General features: G+C 43.8%; 1 protein-coding gene across 2 annotated transcripts in view; it reads left to right on the forward strand.

Moving 5' to 3' along the window:
* The window catches only part of BICDL1 (BICD family like cargo adaptor 1), a 92010-nt gene that overhangs the window by 58860 nt on the left and 14817 nt on the right, over positions 1-18333 (forward strand). The window contains exons 3-7 of one of the 2 annotated variants that reach the window (XM_046640847.1): positions 7194-7310; positions 10209-10355; positions 16029-16208; positions 16823-17041; positions 18169-18312. In XM_046640847.1, coding sequence (XP_046496803.1) covers positions 7194-7310; positions 10209-10355; positions 16029-16208; positions 16823-17041; positions 18169-18312 — 807 coding nt within the window. The remainder of the gene's footprint in view (positions 1-7193; positions 7311-10208; positions 10356-16028; positions 16209-16822; positions 17042-18168; positions 18313-18333) is intronic. The other variant, XM_046640848.1, reaches the window with a different exon arrangement.

The raw sequence follows: 18333 nt of genomic DNA on the forward strand, positions 1-18333 counted from the left end.
TCAGTTACTTATTTATCAGTGCAAACTAATGAATATCCTATTCGATGCTTTACAATTCATTACTATCATTATTTGTTTTATTATCAAATGGTTCCAGTCTTAGCCATTGGGAGCTCCTGCAAGTTGACACCTATGTCCATTAAGTATACTCCATCATTTTTTGAGCATTCCTTTCTTTCTGGCATCACAAGATATTCCAGGTTCATCCTCTACTTTTCCTGCCCCAACCTTGAACCAGCCATTTCTTAGTTCATTTAGTAGAGATTGGTATTTAGAAACTAGATGTGCTTATTGCTACTGAGATGTCATTACTTGTACGCCCTCTCAGGGGACAGAGCTAGGAAATAAATATACACTAATATACTCGTAAACAGACATCTATAATTATTTCTCAGTTGATTCGTTTGTACATGTATTAAAAACCTTAAGTTCATACTGATATCTCTGATTCCAGTCTAGTACCACAGAATTCACTCTAGCCTTACCTCTCTCCTTATTTGTAACTTCTTTTTCTTCAAGAGAAAAACCTGGTTCTCATTATCCATGATATATTTACGTATTTGCCCAATTCTATTAAATACATACAGTAAAGTCAGAATCACTAACCCATACCTCTCTGAAACACCGATTTATTGACTATAGTGCAACATCTATGTATAGTCCCTTTTTCTTGAACCTTGCAGTATACAGTCAGAAGACTGTTTTCCAAAATTATTTAGGTCATGTTCTTCTCCGTCTCTATCAGTGTGATTATGTTTTCCATTTGTGGTATAGTTAGATTGATTTGTTTCTGTTTGTGTTTTATTGGTTGGTTGTAATAATTTGCACATGTAAAACATTAACATGGCTCTATCAGTATCTTGTCAACTCCTTAATGCTTTTAAGAAGTCTTTTCTGTTTTATTCAGTATGTTTATCTGTTTTCAGTAGGAAGGTCAGTCCCAATAATCTAGCCTACTATATTACCAGAGATGAAGCCTTTTCTTTGGAAAGATATTGGTGCAAATCTTATTCTCTTCACATATTAAGGAGAATATAAATACATAAACTTTACTTCTAGGTTTTATTTTTGAGAGACTTTGGGAGGAATTGGCATACTGAAGCCTAGTGAGAACAAGTAGACTTTTACATTTTTTGCGTTTATTTATAATCTAGTAGATGGCTATCACTTTTATTACTATAAATCATCAAGATAGTAAAAAGGAGGCTTATCATGTAATACTCTGTCAATAGGCTCATGGCACTCACTACCAAATTTGAAAGTTTTTAACAATGAAAGTTTGAAAATAAGAAAATACAGACTTCTGGTTAATTGGATTTTCCAATTAAGTGAAAGCCAATTATAAACCCATTTTTGGTTTAAATTGGTATAAATTTTCTTTTCTAAAGTATATTCATCTACCTTTCTGACATAGTAAGGTGGCCATTCTACTTGTACTCAGGTCAAGTTCTACTGCCACACCCCAATTGCAGGTATTCATTTTAATTGCAAAATATGGGAAAATCCCCGATGCCTAACAGTAAGGGAGTGGTAGAGGAAATTATAACATATTTACTTGATGAAATATTATGAAGTCATTTAAAGTGATGATTAAGAAGAGTAGTAATAAATAACATGGGAATGCTTTTGATACAATGCTAAGTGAAAAAAGAAAATCTATCTGAACAGCATGATCATAACTAATTGTACACACACACACACAAATATAGAAAGATTTTCAGGGAGGTCAACAAAATACTAACAATATTTTTAAAACATACCCATATTCTGCAGTGGGGTTCTATTATATTTAAATTGAAAAATAAATTTAATTATTTTTAAAGTAGTGTCATAAAGTAGCAGTTTTCAGCCATAGTAAATTACAAATGCTTTTAAATAATTCACCCTTTGTCCTAAATTAGAATTAATTCAAGGTTCGTGCTCTAATTAGTCAGTCTCATTTTAACAAGCATTTTTGAGAAGGAGCAAAGGGGGTTGGACAGGGAGTGCTATGGGTCAAGGCTGAGAGTATGAGTGTAGGAGCTGCAGCTCCAGCACCTACCAGCACCGGTATGACCTTGGGAAAACGACCTACCCTTGATATCCTCATCTGTAAATAGGAAAAGTCAGAATACGTACTTTTTCATGTTATTGTGAAGATTAAATGAGATAACAAATGCGAAATGCTTAGAACATGATGAAGCATAGATGCTTGATAATGTGAACCATCACTATAGGTGGTGTCATCATCCTCATTGTCACCCCCCACCCGAGGTGTTTCAGGCAGATGCCCATCATTCATCATGCCCTGACAGAAAAAAATTGAGAACTTCTCTCTTAAAGTAAAATTCAGTAAGTCAGGCAGAGTATTAAAATAGTACATCTGGGGGCTGGCCCGGTGGCGCAGCAGTTAAGTTCACACGTTCCACTTCGGCAGCCCAGGGTTCACTAGTTCGGATCCCAGGTGTGCACATGACACCACTTGGCAAGCCATGCTGTGGCAGGCATCCCACGTACAAAGTAGAGGAAGATGGGCACGGATGTTAGCTCAGGGCCAGTCTTCCTCAGCAAAAAGAGGAGGATTGGCAGCAGATGTTAGCTCAGGGCTAATCTTCCTCAAAAAAAATAAATAAATAAAAATTAAAAATAAAATAGTACATCTCTCCTACTATAATTTCTAAGTTAATTGGTTCATTTTTTTTTTCCTTTTGACAAATAAGTTAAATGGATGCTCATGTGTAACTAGTGCAATTTCCTTTCCTTCATTTAACAAGAAAGTGTATAGTTAATAGTAGTTCTGCTTTGTCCAGTTTAAACCAACTTAATTTAAATGTTCCAGTTTGGGGAAATGTTAATATGTTATTAATCATATCAGTAAGAAAAGTAGTCATGGAAGAGCTCTGCTCAGGGGAGAAAGTAATCTGTCCACGATGGTTCTCTGACCAAGTCAAGCATATCAGGGAGAAGGAACACACTGTCAGTTTATTTTGCCAGTTTGAGGGTTAATTAAATAGTAATAATCCAAGCAGTCAGATTATGACAGGCGTTCATTTCAGATCATTCCAGGACTATATATGTGTTAAACTTTCAGCTTTCTTTAACAGAACTAGAATTATTTCTCAAATGTCTTATTTTCTTTATCATCCAGTCTGTATGCAATGAAAGTAAAAGAGACGTTTTTGAGAATATTAGAAATAAGTATCTAAAGATTAAAATACTTCATAATACCCAGTGGTGGCAAGGTATTGGAAAGCAGGCGTATTTATGTTCTGTTGGTGGGGGTTTAAATTGATGCAACTGTTTTGAGGGACAGTTTGGGAAGACCTATCAAAATGAATATGCTCTCCTTTTACCTAGTGACTGCTCTTATAGGAATTTATTCACTTATAAGATATTCTCCCTCAAGCACAAAGATGGGTAAGTGAGGATGTTTTTTGCAGCAATGTTTATAATAGCAAAGAATTGGAACACTCTAAATGCTCGTAAGTAGGGACTTGTTAAATGAATTACAGTATAGTCGCATAACTAAGTACCAGACAGTTGTTAAAAAGACTAGATCTACATATTGACATGGAAAGATTAAAATATATGTGTTTAAATCCAAAATTTTTGGTAATGTTTCAGATAGATATGAATAGAGAATTTCTAGAAGGACTCACAAGAAACATCTATATGATATTAGATGATGTTAGAGATATGGATGATGTTAGAGATGTCACTGGAGAGTGGCACTGATGACCAGGGATAAATGGAGACTTCAACTTTCATTTCAATCCTCCAATTCCCTTTAATTTTTTTTTACTCTGTACATTTGTTGCCCTTGTTATAGGAAAAAATCTTAAGAGTTTAAGACGAAAAGAACAAACACTTGAACTAAAATCATACCATCTTTTTATATTCACCTATGATTTCAGATGTCATTCTTTGCCACAGTTTTGCCGTAGCTGTTGTTGGCTGCTTACTCAGGCACAGTAGCCAAAACGCATCATTTTGAGAAGTAAACTGTAGGTCCCATGTCTGCCATTTCTGCTATCAGAATGAATTGTCCTAATATCCCTCCCAGCACCAGCACCAAAAAAGGTCCCCCGGCAAAACCTCAAAGGAGGACAGTTTCTATCTCTAAGAGAGCTATGGCTCCTGGTGTTTACTGACTAGTAAAGAGCTTTGAAAGGCCACCAGGAGAGCAGAACTGAAAGGTGTGACTGCCAGATATTTCTGGTTTTCTCTGTATTTTTTGGCGTGACCACCACCTTCATGTTTGCCGAGTCGTTGAAAGGGCTCTTCTCGGTGCAGACCCCATAAGTGAACTGAACGTATGACAGCACCCTGTAACATATACATGGTGTTCTTAGGACCCGGTTTTTTAAAAAACTGAACAACTGATCCTTGGATCTCTTACTATTTCCTACAGCTGCCCTAAATCTGTAACAGTACAACATTTCTTTTCTTTATTTCCCTAAACTTCAGTGATTTGGCTCAATCTCACAAAGTCCTGAATTAGAAATAGAGAAATGGGCATTCTGTTAGACCTGCCCTTTTTGTGTTACTGTGTAAAGGTGGACTATGTCTACAATTTGGGAGAGTGAGACTCAGAGAGGTTAAATGACTCATACAGCTTGTACACATACATGTGGTAGGACAGGAACTCTATCTCGTAACTTTTTTCTTTCCATCATCCTATCCCTCCTCTCAGGAGCAGAGCAGGTCCCTTCAGAAAGACCGCCGTTACCTTGGCTGACTCTCCTACTTGAAGAACTTCAAAGAAGCTCTGAAGTTCATTATGGAGCTAAAATCGGCTCTGTAGGCTTCCTGACACTTTGATCGGAGAGCATTTAGAACATTAGAGTTGTGTGTGAACTTAAGAGATTATTATTTAATTTATATACAGCAGTAGCTAATATTCCATTGTATTAGGTCTAAAGATCTGAGCCAGACTCCATCTCTGAAAAAGAAGAAAATAATTTACTTTGAAAGGTGCATTAGCTTCTTGCAAATGGTAGATTTGTATGTCTGGTTGATCCATCCTCTCTGTCACTATCACAGGCAAATGATTGGCCATCTGGCTGGAGGTGGCTGTGGTGTGGTGGGAGAGCACAGAACTGGGAGGCCAAAGACCAGCACAGTGCCAGTTCCCACTAAGCCTCTACCTCCTTGTCTACAAAACAAGGCCGGTGATTCCTGCTCCTTAGGGCTGTTGGAGTGAGAGATGCAGGTTAAAAGCCTCTGTGAACAGTACATCCCTGAGGAATCAGACATTTGAAGGAGACATTACAGCTTAGTGGTTAGGAGCCCAGACTCTGGAGTCAGGCTTCCTGGTGGAAGACACAAGTTTTATTTCTGGGAAGATTGCTCTGAGAGGAGACTAGCGTACAGGAGCGTTTCTGATACCACTGGGCTAGCTTTGTAGCCCTCGGTGCGTTTCTGTGGCTTGGTTGTCTCCTGTGAAGATGGTGATGCTTGGAATAAGGTTAGCTGCCTGAATTACCCAGTGCTTTGCAAATCTAAACACATTTGAAACCCTGAGAGTCAACAGAATTCAGTACAGGCAGTCAAACTGCAGCATTTATAAGAGGAAATTTTCTTTATGGGCCCTAAATTCTATTAGAAGAAATTTCAAGAGTCTTAAATAAAATTGCTTAGTATAAAAAAGAAGAAGAAAAGAAAAAAAAGGCCTTACCAAATTGGATTTGTGAAGTTTGTTTTCAATAGTGAGAGATAGAAATAGGAAAAATTATTTCAAGATATAAGGAGGCAGTATTACAATCCTAAGGGGATAAGACAGCCCAAAGTTTACCATCCTGATGCCTGATGATACCTTGCTGAGATGTTGGGCAAGTTCTCCACCTCCCTGAGCCTGTTCCCCCCATAGTAAATTGAGGATGGTAGGCCCTGCTTTGGTTGTGACAATTGACATAATGCATTTAAAGCATTTAGCACTGTTCTTGGCACATAGTAAGTACTCAGTAAATATTATGGTTATTTTTAGGCAAAGATGACTAACGTGTTTCTAAGTGAGTAAGATTGGCTACAGATGTTACCTCAGGGACAATCTTCCACACACCCACAAAAAAATTTAGAATAAGGAGGAAAAAGAGATGGTGTGTATTTCATTCTGTTTTGTAATTGTTATTTAAAGATTAGAACTATAGGTTAAGATTCTTATGTGGCTCTCTCGTCTAGGGGAGCAATATTTGTTGAATCTATAGGACCAAAAAAAAGATGGACAATTGATTATATAGCACTTGAAGAAAAAAAGAAAAGAATTATTGAACATGTAACCATTACGGTGAGAGCCTCATTGAACAGCTAGCCTACCGTTTTAACATTATTACCGTCCCACCTCCTCCGAAAGCCTTTCCTAACCGTTTCAGCACACAGTGATCTCTCCTGAGAACTCATGAAGCTTACTGACCCCATTTGGCCTCAAAAAAGCACTGAGGCAGTTACTTAACCTGTCCTGTGGCTTTCCTCTCTCTAGGGCTCTCCTCAGTGGGGGTTGGGCTGGGCCCTCAGGAGGAAGACTAGAGTTCATGTCTCACCAAGGGAGCATTCTTTCAAAATACTCTCCTGCATATTTAAGAGAAGGTGTTAACACACTGAGTGGTGTTTGGTGTTTGCTGTGTTTCAGCATTAGGGAATAAATGGATTAGGATGCAAAATGAGCACCTCCCCAGAGAATTAAAAGTTGCAAAAAATGTTGTTGAGGAATGAACAGCAAAAATCTTAACAGACAGGACAGGGAATTTCAAAGAGTGCCCACGTTGAGTAGACGTGAGAAATGCAGACACGTGATCTGCCTGGGCCCCGCTGAGGAAATGGATGGGAGAAATAAAGGGATTTCTAGGGTAGTAGGTAATCTGTCTATTCTTTCATGTAAAATACTGAGACTTTCTCTCAATTTAGTAGGTGTTTGCTGAGCTTCTGCTCTGTGCAGAGTAATAATGATGATGACTAACATTTGAGAGCTTACTATTTCCCAGGCCTATTTCCTCTGATCTAGGTCTTGGACCTAGACAGAGTCATTCATGGTAGAGGTAGGGATGGGATTTGTCTTGTTTGGTGCTAAAGAACAAATGGACTAGGGATAGGAAGCCAGCATCTCACCCTAGAATAGACAGTTGCAAAGAGATGCTTGAGAAATGAAAGGCAGAAATCTGAACAGACTTCCTTTGCACAACCTCTGAGTCGGCTCTGAAGGTCTCCTCTGCTTGCAGGCATCAGAAGTTGAGAGACAACTCTCCATGCAAGTCCATGCCCTCAGAGAAGACTTTAGGGAGAAAAACTCGTCAACCAACCAGCACATCATCCGGCTGGAAAGCCTTCAGGCCGAGGTGAGCCTTCCTTTGCAGCAGTGCTTGGAGATGGAAATGCTTCTCATTGGAGACGCTGCCCTGGGTCTTTTGGATAAGGAGCCTTCTGAACTGGGAAACAAAAACCTGCTCTATCCAAAATCTCTAGAGAGACATATCTGTGAGAAAGGTCTAACTAAATGGGGAACACTTGATCCATGTTCCTCTGGATAGCCTGTCTCCTGGAAAAATAAGTTTGCTCAAAGCTGAGTGTGTTGAAATCATGAATGACCTACATCTACTGAATATGGTGATCCCTCCAAAAACATCCTTGCCAATCCTAAATAGAAAATTAGAGAGGGAACCTTCCCTTTCTCCATTCCCTTTGGGTCCAGTTCAGTCCACCTTAATAGGGCCTGTTATTCTCACCTATAAAATGAGAGCAGTAGAAGTGTCTGCTTCATAGGGTTGTTGTGAGGGTTCAGTGAGTTAATACATAGAAAGCACTTTGTGTGGTGTTTGGAAAATAGTAATGTTATTGGAAGCATATGAGAGGCTAGGCAGGGTCTGTGGCCTGGAGTGGGCCAAAGGGAAAAAGAAAGGAGCAGGTAGGGGGCAATACTGTGAGAATCCAGTTGTGGGGGTTGTATCACCAGCCCAAGCAGGGGCTCTCCCCTGAGCAGGCCTCCACCTAATCTGCTCCTGAGAACCCCTCAGCTAAGTGTCTTAACGGCAGCTCTTCAGCTAAGGCTCACTTTGAGGGACAGTCTAGGGCCAGGTGAATGCGCACCCACTGTGGTTAAGGACTCAGCCCGTGTGGTCAGGCCCAGAGAAGCGCAGACGGCTGCTCCCCTGCTTCTAAATGACCTGAAGATGTTTTTCCTAAAGTCTGTCAATATCTTCTCTTTTCTCCTGCCTCTCATCCCCTTCCTTCCTCCCTTCCCTTGGAATTCCTACTGGTATTGAGCAGCAGGTTCTTGAAGTAAGTAGTTTGTTTGGTGGGTTTGGCATGCCTGTCTGTGACCATTTGTGTGCATGACTTGCCGTTCAACCGCCTCTGACAAGGTCTGGCTCGTTCGAGTTGCCTGTCTTCTCTCCCCCACCCCACCCCCACTCACTTTTTCTAGACCCTCATGACACAGGATCATTCCCAGGAATGTTTGTTGCCAGATTTGGTCACAAGTTTCAGGGTGTGTAGGGTGGGGTGAGGGAGTTGGCCGCCTAACGCCGATTCCTTGCTTCATCCAGTAACACAGCTACTTTTAAAGCCAAGGTATGAAATTGTTCATTTCCAGTAAGCCACTTCATGTAACTCTGAACTTCTGAGTCTTTTTAAGGGGCCAGAGTTGTGTATCAGAACTGTATTACTTCATCGCTTCACTAAGTGGCACTTGGGAAACAAAGATTATCTATGGGAAGGAAAATGTAAAGGTCAGAGGGTATTTAAATGAAAATCAACTGGAGTAAGAATTCCATTCACATGGGTCACGTTGCTTCAAAGTGGGGAATAGTGGGCCCTTTCACAAGAGGGGCCTGCTCCTTTTGGTCGCTTACCCAGGTGCACACTTGAGAGACAGTATTTCTTTGTTTGGCCAGATACCTGATCTCTCTGGACAAAGGCCACATGCTGCATTTCCCCAGGATGGCATCCTATCTGATTGATTGGTGGCCAGGGAAGATCTGTGCCCTGTGAACAGAATTCTAGTGCAGAGAGAACTAGAGAAGGCTTCCAGTGAGAACAGCCAAAAAGCAGACGGAAAGGTGGATTTCAGAGGACCTGGGACAAGTTAGACATTCATTTCAAAGTCTCCCCTGGAAAAGGTCTGAGGTTGGTCCCCTTAGTGAATTGTTATCTATGCTAAAGAGCATGGAAAACATCTAAACCACGTCGGGAGAATATTTACAAGCAAGAAGCTGGGTGAGAGATCAGTCCAGCAGGAACTGATAAATCAGAGGAGGCATGGGGACTTGCAGGACTCCAGAAGTCCCCCAAGGCCACTAGCAATTTGAGGGACTTGGGAAGGCTTCCCGTGGCCCCCGAGCAGGGCGGTATTCTTGGGGTGAAACATTGCTGGCCATGGGGAGTGCTGGCACGGCTTCTCACCCTGCAAACCTTGAGGCCAGAGAAGACTTTGCATTTCTTTCCTCTTTTCCTCTGTTTTCTCACTGAAACTAAAGAGACTAGACAGACCTTCCTAAGATTTATATCTCTCTTGAGACTGGCTAGATACTCAGTGTGCAAACATACCAGCTTGTTTAATAAAAGAAAAGAAGTTGCTTCTGTTTACAAATTACTTGCTCAAACAAAAGATACTTTGAGTAAAATCATCTATTTACTTGTGTCTGTGTCCTTTTCCTTCCCAGGACACAGGCTGATGCAGGCACTGCTTTGTTTTCTGTGTCGTGCTAGCTCCCCCATTCACTCAGGGCATTGGGTCTGAACTGTGACCTCTAGATCCAGACCTGCCAGCCGTGGGGGAAAGGACAGAAAGAGCTGTAGAATATGAAAATACAGCAGCTCCAGAGGCTATCTCGCGTATTTTCTTGTGCTCATGACTTGAGAAGGAAGAATGGTATAACAGGGTAGGTTGCACTCCCCCATTAAACGTGGAGTTGAAGTAAAGTTGTGGGCAGGCAAGGTGAGGCTCTTCTCTGTCTTATCTGTGGAATTTCCAGAACAGTGATATTCCCTTCTCTGCCTGGCATCCCACATTCCAGCTTCTACAGAGCACAGCTCCCACCCTTCCCAGACAAGTTTCTAGAAGGGAGAATTTTCTCTTCAGCTTAGGAGTTCTCAGCTGTTCTCACAAAGATGGGGCACCAGGCCCCTGGGCAGAGCACTTGGAAAGACCCAGGCCTTCGTGTGTGGGGGCTAGTCCCTCCCTTCCCATCAGCCTGGGTGTAACTCCACACCACCCCTGTGGCTCTCCGCCCTTTCAGATCAAGATGCTGTCGGATCGGAAACGGGAGCTGGAGCATCGTCTCAGCGCCACTCTAGAGGAAAATGACCTGCTCCAGGGGACCGTGGAGGAGCTACAGGACCGGGTGCTGATCCTGGAGAGGCAGGGCCATGACAAAGACCTACAGGTACTAGGGCAGAAGCAGCTGTCCTGTAGGACAAGGGCCAGATCAAAAGAGCACTTGTCTGCCTAGCCAAAAGGAAAGGCTGAGAGGCCAGTGCCACTGCCAAGGTCAGGAGGGGGTGAAGCTAAGGTCTCTCCAGGCCTGGTTGTAGTTCTCCTCGGGTGCTCACTAACTTGGCTGGCCTGGCTCTGCTGAGAAGAAATGTGTCACTACCCACAGGTCATCCTTTCAATTTGTTCTGAGCCACTGGCTCCTGAAGCAGTTTCACAGAGTTCTTTCTGGGCTATTAACATGGCTGGAACACTGGGAGTGTCCTTCTGCCTCCTAGGGTTGGTGAAATCTACTAGAGATTTCGGAGGGAGCTTGTGACTTCTGTGCTTGGTTTACAATGCTCTCTGCTGTTGCCTTCCCAGGCTGATGCATTGAGTTGGCTGGCACTGAGCAGAAACCAAGATGTTGCCCACTGAACACAGCAAGAGTCATATCCTGCTTCTGCCAGTTGCTAGAAAAGGCACAGGCTGACCCCTATGTGAGCCTAATTAGCCTCTTTTTTCTTCCTAAAGGAAATTGCTTCATGGCCATATTTGTCCTTATATGAGAACCGCCACCAGGCCTCAGCAGAATCCCCACGCTCACACTTGACAAGAAACAACTCCCTAAACAAAAGGATAATCGCTCCCAGCCCCCCCAAAACAGACTGTAGCATCTGCTACCAAGAAAGTTTTGCTGGGCTGGCTTAGGAGCACCTGGGCCCAGTGGCTAAGAGTACATTGCTTCCCCTTGCGCATCCTCTGAGGGTGCCAGGAGGTGGAATAGAAGGCAACCGTCATTCGTATGGAGGTGGTCAGCCAGGTATACTCGAGCACCAGTTGGGTCCCTGTCCAGAGACCAGGCCCCAGAAGACCCCACTAGGCCCAGCAGCCAGCTGTTTAGGAAAGCCCTGTGGTGTGGGACAAAGAAATATCTTAGGCTAAGATCACTTGTTACTGACACCATCGGCTAAGCTGCCATCTGAGGAATTAACCTCTTTAAGAGCAAATTAATGATTTTCTCCCTCCATGTTTTTGTACCGTAAGCTTGGAACTTTGCGTATAGTAGGGCCTCAGAAGATGTCGAATAGAAAATAATGCTGGCTAAAGCCTCAGCGCGGTTTTCAAGATGGGAAAGAGTTTGCTCATCTTGTAAGGTTGATAATGATAATAGTGAACATTTGTATGCTTCTTTACAGGGAACACAGTGCTTTTGCAAACATTCTAAAACTGAGGCTTAGAAAAAATGGATCATTTGTCCAAAGTAGTGTAGGGAGTCCTTGATAGAATCAATGGTAGAGCCATCCCACCTGCTTCACCTGGTGCTCAGTGGTAACTGCTAGCCCGTCACTGCCTCTGCAAGTCAGTGTTTCACCAGCAGTTACACCCCTGCTGAGGTGGCGTGTGGGGAGGGGGAGGGAGAGAAGTACAGAAGAATGGGAAAATGGCTCCTGCCTCAAAGGAACTTTCAGTCCAGCATGAATTCACAAATGAAAAGTCCTTATTTCAAATCGAGAACTGGGAATGTGGGGATGGGGAAGAGCCAGGACCAGTGTGGACCATCAGTACCTGGCTGGTACAGTGAGCTCCTCGTTCCCAAGTCACGCGATGCTCACATCCTTGCCATCTGCACACCCACTCTCTTCCAGTGGGACTTCCAGAATGAGAGAGTGTCACTCACTCCAGGGCCTACATCAAGTCAGGCAATTCCCACCCTGATTTGGAAAATCGGCGTTTATGGGCTGAACTCTCACCTTTCCCAACTATCTGTAATTCTTTTTCTTCAATTCATATGAAACTCTCCTCAAGCTGCTGCCCCTTCTCTTCCTAAAATGGCCTATATTGGTACAGAAATAAAAATCCCAGCTTACTCAGGTAGTAGTTGAATAGTCCTAAATCAGACTTGTAAAATAGAGAGCTGGTGACCGTGGAATGTGTGTAATCTCATGATTTTAATCCTTTTCCTCAGACAAGGGATGAGGGGAAGGCTGAGCAGGCAGGGCAACAGGGCTGCCACAGCCGGCGCAGCCCTCCTTTGATCTGGTTCACAATGTAATTGAGGTTCTACTGTCAAACACAAATGTTTAAATCACTGATCAAATCCACCTCTGTTTGTTTTTAGGCTGAGAATGAGGATAAAAATTGTTATTTATTGAGTACCCAATAAATTAAAAAATCAGGCATTTTTCTAAACTCTTAATACCCGTTAAAGGATTTTGTCCCTCTAAGGGCCACTTAACTGCCCTATTTCCTACCCAGCTGTGCGTATTACAGGTGTGTGCAGGGGCCTCGTCCTGATGAGTGGGCATGTCTCATCAGTGGAGGGCATAGGCCCCACTCACTGTGGGCAGCCCAGGAAGCAGGTGACCTGGAGTCGAGACCTCGCTTTGACACTGAGTGTGTACCGTTAGGCAAATCGCTTAACATCGCACCACCTCAGTTCCCCCAAAGTGAAATGGGAGAGTACCCCCACTTCTGCCAACTTTAGGGACATGTGAACTTGCACTTAGTATACTATACAAACACAAGGCATTTAGTGTCTTCTTTGTTCATACATATAAATAGATTTAGTGTCATCTTTGTTTTATAAAAGATGATATTTCTTGTTTTAGAGGGTTCTCACATTTAATAGACCCTCCCCTGGCTTGGTTTGATTTTTCTGCATATGTCTGTGGATCAGTTATTGACCAGAGAGGGCTGCCCTGTCCTGGTCTTTTGTTCTCTTGCTGTTAGAATTAATTAAGCACCTTTGAGTGTGCATGAGTAATTGAACTAATTTTGTTCCGTGCATAAGAACTTGTACTTGTCTGTGCTGAACTTCTCCTGCTGAGATGTATGTGGAGTTGTCTAGAAAATAATTGTAAAGCATTTTGCCATTTTAGTATGCTGTTTGTAATTGTGCCAAATGCTTCCTAGGAATGTCTTTTTTTCTTTTTAACCCTAATTTCTTCTTTCTGACTTTCCTCAAAACTGTGGCTGGAGGAGTTCCCACTGGACCAGCAGGTATTGTTGATCCATGGGAAGCATGCAGAGCAGGCTCACCAATTCCTTTTTCATTCTCTGAGCCACCAGGCTCCAAACTCTTCCTAGGTAAGGCACATCCAGACCACCAGCGCCGTTAGCCAGCTGTCCCCTGATGCTGACCGGCAGAGGTGAGGCTCCCAGGGCACCTGTAGGATTGGCTGAAGCTCTGCAAGGCAGCGTGTTCCGTTCCTGAGAGCTCAGAGCTCTGAGTTGTTTTCTGCTGCCCCTGAGTCTCCGCATCTCTGCAGGAGCCACGAGCCCTACCTGGCCAACAGTTTGGAAAAGACAGTACAGTGTCTGCTTTATTTTTAATGAGCAAGAGTGACCTCAGAAATGCTATTTTATAAAAGCCTAAATTAGTTAAATTTAAATCCCACAAAGTTCTTCCCCAACCCAACCCCAAAAAACTTTTAAAAAGGGGGAGTGGATGGTCCACAAATACAAGGGTAGGAAGCACTGCTCCTGTGCAGGTGTGGTCCGTAGACTTGTGCATCTGATTAGCAGACGTGTTCAGATTCTGCAGTTAGGGTCTGCTGTGTTGAAAGCAATGTAGTGATGGAGTGCACTAGTAAGAGTATGGCATTAGCAGCCGTGGTGGAGTTGTCCCTTACATTCTGCAGTAGTAACCTCACCAGGTCACAGTGCCCTGTTTGGACTGCACAAGGAAGGGCCACAGAGAATGCAGAGAGGGATGAAGTAGCAGCAGCGAGAGAGAGGGAAGGAGCACTGGCCTGTAAGTCCTGACACTTGCATTGCTGTCCCCCCCCACCACTGGCATCACTGTCCTTTGAGCCGCAGATGCTGAGTAAGGCCCCTCCCAGGCCTAGGCCCTTGTCTGTAAACCAGGAGGTGTGACACAGAAAGGAGGGAGAGACTGCTTTTTCCATGGGTTTGGGAACTCTTGGCATTACTACCAAGATGTTATTCCAAATCTCTCCCCCAGCTCCTTTCCAAACAATCCTTTTCCCCTTAATTTTTTCATTAAAATGCCACATACATATAGTAAAGCGTACAAATCTTAAATGGACGGCCCAGTGAATTTTTACAAGTGTGTACACCTGTGTACCCACCACCCGGCTCAAGATAGATCCCGTTATCAGCACCCCACAAGCCTCTTTTTTGCTCCCTCCCAGTCAATACCTGCCACTTCCTCAAAAGCGCACCTCTTTTCTGACTTTCATCTCGTCTATCTCAGTGAGGTTAGAACTTCTTATAAATGGAATCATACAATATATATTGTTTCATGTCTGGCTTTTGTTCGACATCACATCTATGAAATTTATCCAAGTTGTGGCATATAGTAACTGTGTTCTTTTTTCATTACTAGATAGTATTCCAGCATGTGAATATATCCATTCTATTTTTATTGGCATTTGGATTCTTTCCCATATGTGGCTTTCATGAATAATGCTGCTGTGAACATCCTATTTGTCTTTCGTGAACATGTGTGGTCACTTGTGTTGGGTCTGTACCTAAGAGTGGAACTACTGGATCATAGGATAGGGGTATGTTTCACTCGTTAGAAGCTGCCAAACAGTTTTCCAGAGTGCTTCTACATCTTCCACTCCCACCAGCAGTGACAGTCCCAGTTGTTCCACATCCTCATCAACACTATTTTTTTATTTTGTTGTTATTTGTTTTAGCCATTCTGGTGAGAATCTAATGGTATCTTACTGTGTGTGCCTGTGTCTGTGTGTGTGTTTAATTTTTTATTATGGAGAATTTCAGACAAACTCCACAATAGAATAGATAATAATGCCCCAGTGTACCCCATTGCCTGGCTCTACAAATCGTCATTCCCTGGCCAGTCCTGCCATCTTCGTTACATCCACTTGCTCCTTTAATATTATTTTGAAATAAATCCTTCACTTTTTATAATTTCATCTGTAAATAAAGAATACCTCTAACTGATAAGAACTTAAAAATATGTTATCACAGGACTATTATATCTTAAAAAAATAGTAATATTTCCTTGACATCACCAAATATCTAGTCGGTATTCAAATTTTCAGTTGTCTTATAAATGTCATAATTGTTTTTCATTTGAATCAAGATACAAATTAAAATAGGCCTACCCAGGGGCCGGACCGGTGGCACAGCGGTTAAGTGCGCATGTTCTGCTTCGGCGGCCCGGGGTTCACCAGTTCGGATCCTGGGTGCGGACATGGCACCACTTGGCAAGCCATGCTGTGCCAGGCGTCCCACATATAAAGTAGAGGAAGATGGGCACGGATGTTAGCTCAGGGCCGGTCTTTCTCAGCAAAAAGAGGTGGATTGGCAGGAGTTAGCTCAGGGCTAATCTTCCTCCAAAAACAAAAAAAAAGCCTACCCAGTGTGGTTGGTTGATGTGTCTCTTAAGTCTTTTTTAATCTGTAAGTTGCCCCATTATATATTTTTTTTTCCTTGAAATTTATCTGTTAAAGAAACTGAGCTGTTTGTCCTGTAGAATTTTTCAAATCTGGCTTTTGCTGACTGCATCCCCCTAGTATAGTCTAGCATGTGCCTCTCTCCTCTGTATTTTTCTGTAAATTGGTGGTTGGATCTAGAAGCATGATCAGGCTCAGTTTTTCTTGTTGTTTTTGATTTGGGCAATCCTTCCTACCATTTGCTGTCTCTTTGAAAGCTGCATCAAAGCCAGCTGGAGCTCCAGGAGGTGCGGCTCTCCTACCGACAGCTGCAGGGAAAGGTGGAAGAGCTCACTGAGGAGAGGAGTCTGCAGAGCTCTGCCGCCACCAGCACATCCCTCCTGTCCGAGATAGAGCAGAGCATGGAGGCCGAGGAGCTGGAGCAGGAGAGAGAGCAGGTGCTAATATCCCTGTCGCCACGGCACCTGGGGTTTCCCGTCAGTCCTTCCTGTTGCTCAGTGCCTGCTGCTTCAGCTTCCACCTGGCCCGGGCTGTGGCCCGGCACCTGTGCAAGCCCCTGGGCCTGCTGGCTAGCCCTGTCATGAAGCAGGCCCTGACCGAAGCTTGTCCCTGGCCCACTGTCATCCCAGTGTGTCTTAGGAAATACTTGTTGACTAATCATCAGCCTCATACCTCTTGTATTGACAAGGTTCTAGAACATTCATGATCCATCGAATTGGCTTCTTTTCGTAATACTCATAACCACTTATACCCCTAATCATGCACTGACTCCCACCAAAGTAACTGACTATATAAAGAAATGCTTTATATGGCAAAGGGGAGGCACTAGAGGGCAGGGAAAATAAGAATTGGGAGTTCCGTACAGATGTACTGGGCCCAGAAGAACTATCAGTATTTCTTGGGACAGGTGATTTAAAAAAAAAAAAAGAACTACTTTCTCCTAGAACTAGTATCTTGGGTATCAATATCTTGGGTTCATATACTAGAAAAAGATGACCAGGTAGCAGTCTTCTCTGAAGTCCATAACCAAGACTACTTCTTTGTGGGCCAGCTGAGACTGCAGCTGTGGGAAGCGTACTGCCAGGTCCGCTATCTCTGCTCACACCTTCGAGGAAATGACAGTGCTGACTCGGCCGTCTCCACGGACTCCTCAATGGACGAGTCTTCAGAAACCTCGTCTGCCAAGGATGTGCCAGCCGGCAGCTTGCGCACTGCCCTCAGCGAGCTCAAGAGACTGATACAGAGCATTGTGGATGGCATGGAGCCCACGGTAAGAGGCCAGGCTGAGCAGCTCCTTACCCCGCAGCACCTGGCTCGGGGGAGGTTGAAACCAAATGCAGAGGGTGTGGTTAACCCTGGAACTGGAACCTTATAAAATCTGCAAGAATTTCTTCTGAGCCATTATAGTTTGAGAGCACTGACTGCTGGTGATCAGACGGAGGGGCTGAGAGCCGGAGAGCAGAGGGCTCCCCAGTCATCCTCCTGCAGACGCCGGAGACAAATGGAGTCGTTTCTCCATTTGGTCATGTACAGGCCACAGTAGCCTCCAGTTAAGGGCTTTCCTTAGAAGCTTGGAATATTGAAATCTGGATCCAGCTAAAAACTGCAAGTTGCTTTTCTGTAGCCCATTGATCCTAGTGGTGGGGTTAGCAATGAATAAGCAAACTGAAAAGATCTGAAGCTTCTGCTAAAAAATCTAAGTGAGCAGACAAAGTGTAGAAGCCCAACAGCAGGGGCCTTGTGGAGCTCCAGATGTGGCTCCTCTCATGGAGGAGAGGAGTGTTCCCATGGGTTTTCTGGGCACACTGTCAGTTCTTCCAGCTTCATGACAGATTTCTGCCAGACCTACTCTGCATTCACACTCCCAGCTCTCAGGCTGTTGTTTCTCTTCAGGTTTCATCCCCCTGCAGACTCGTTGGGTCTTTCCGCCCATGTTAGATGAAGTAAGGTGAAGGGGTGGTTGGCCTCACCTCCACATGCCACGTTGATGTGTGGAATGTACTGTAGCATGGAGGCCAGGTCACGGTGGGGAGCGGGAGCTGTCTGAGTGAGGTGTGCTGTTCATGCCACACAATTTCCCTTCCCTGAAGCCTGAAACAAAAATAAATGTCTAGCTATTGTTTGCAGATTGCAACTGAGCAAGAGAATCTCTCTCCTCTAACCTTTTCTTTCTTCCCTCCCTTGCCTCTCCTCTTTCTCTCCCTCTCCGCCCCATCTCCTCTACTATTTTGCTCTCCCTTGAGTTGAACCATCTCTCTGTTTCCCCTCCCCCTTGCTCCCCTCTCCCCACACCAACTCCCCCCTCTCTCCTCTCCATCTCCCCCGCTAACCATCTCTCCACTCCCTTCCATTGGCACCATCTCTCTGGCTGACCGGCTCTCTCTCTTTTGCTGTCAGAGCTCCCGGAGAATTGACGATGACTCCTTAGAAGAACAGATAAGGCAGACCAGTGAGGATTCAAGAGCCCTAAGGGAACTCATGGAGGGAGAGAGGGGTAAACTGAGGCAAAGCCTAGAAGAGCTGCAGCGACTCCACAGTCAGGTGAGCATCCTCAGTCCAGTG

This window comes from Equus quagga, chromosome 15, assembly GCF_021613505.1.
Source record: "Equus quagga isolate Etosha38 chromosome 15, UCLA_HA_Equagga_1.0, whole genome shotgun sequence".
NCBI lineage: Eukaryota > Metazoa > Chordata > Mammalia > Perissodactyla > Equidae > Equus > Equus quagga.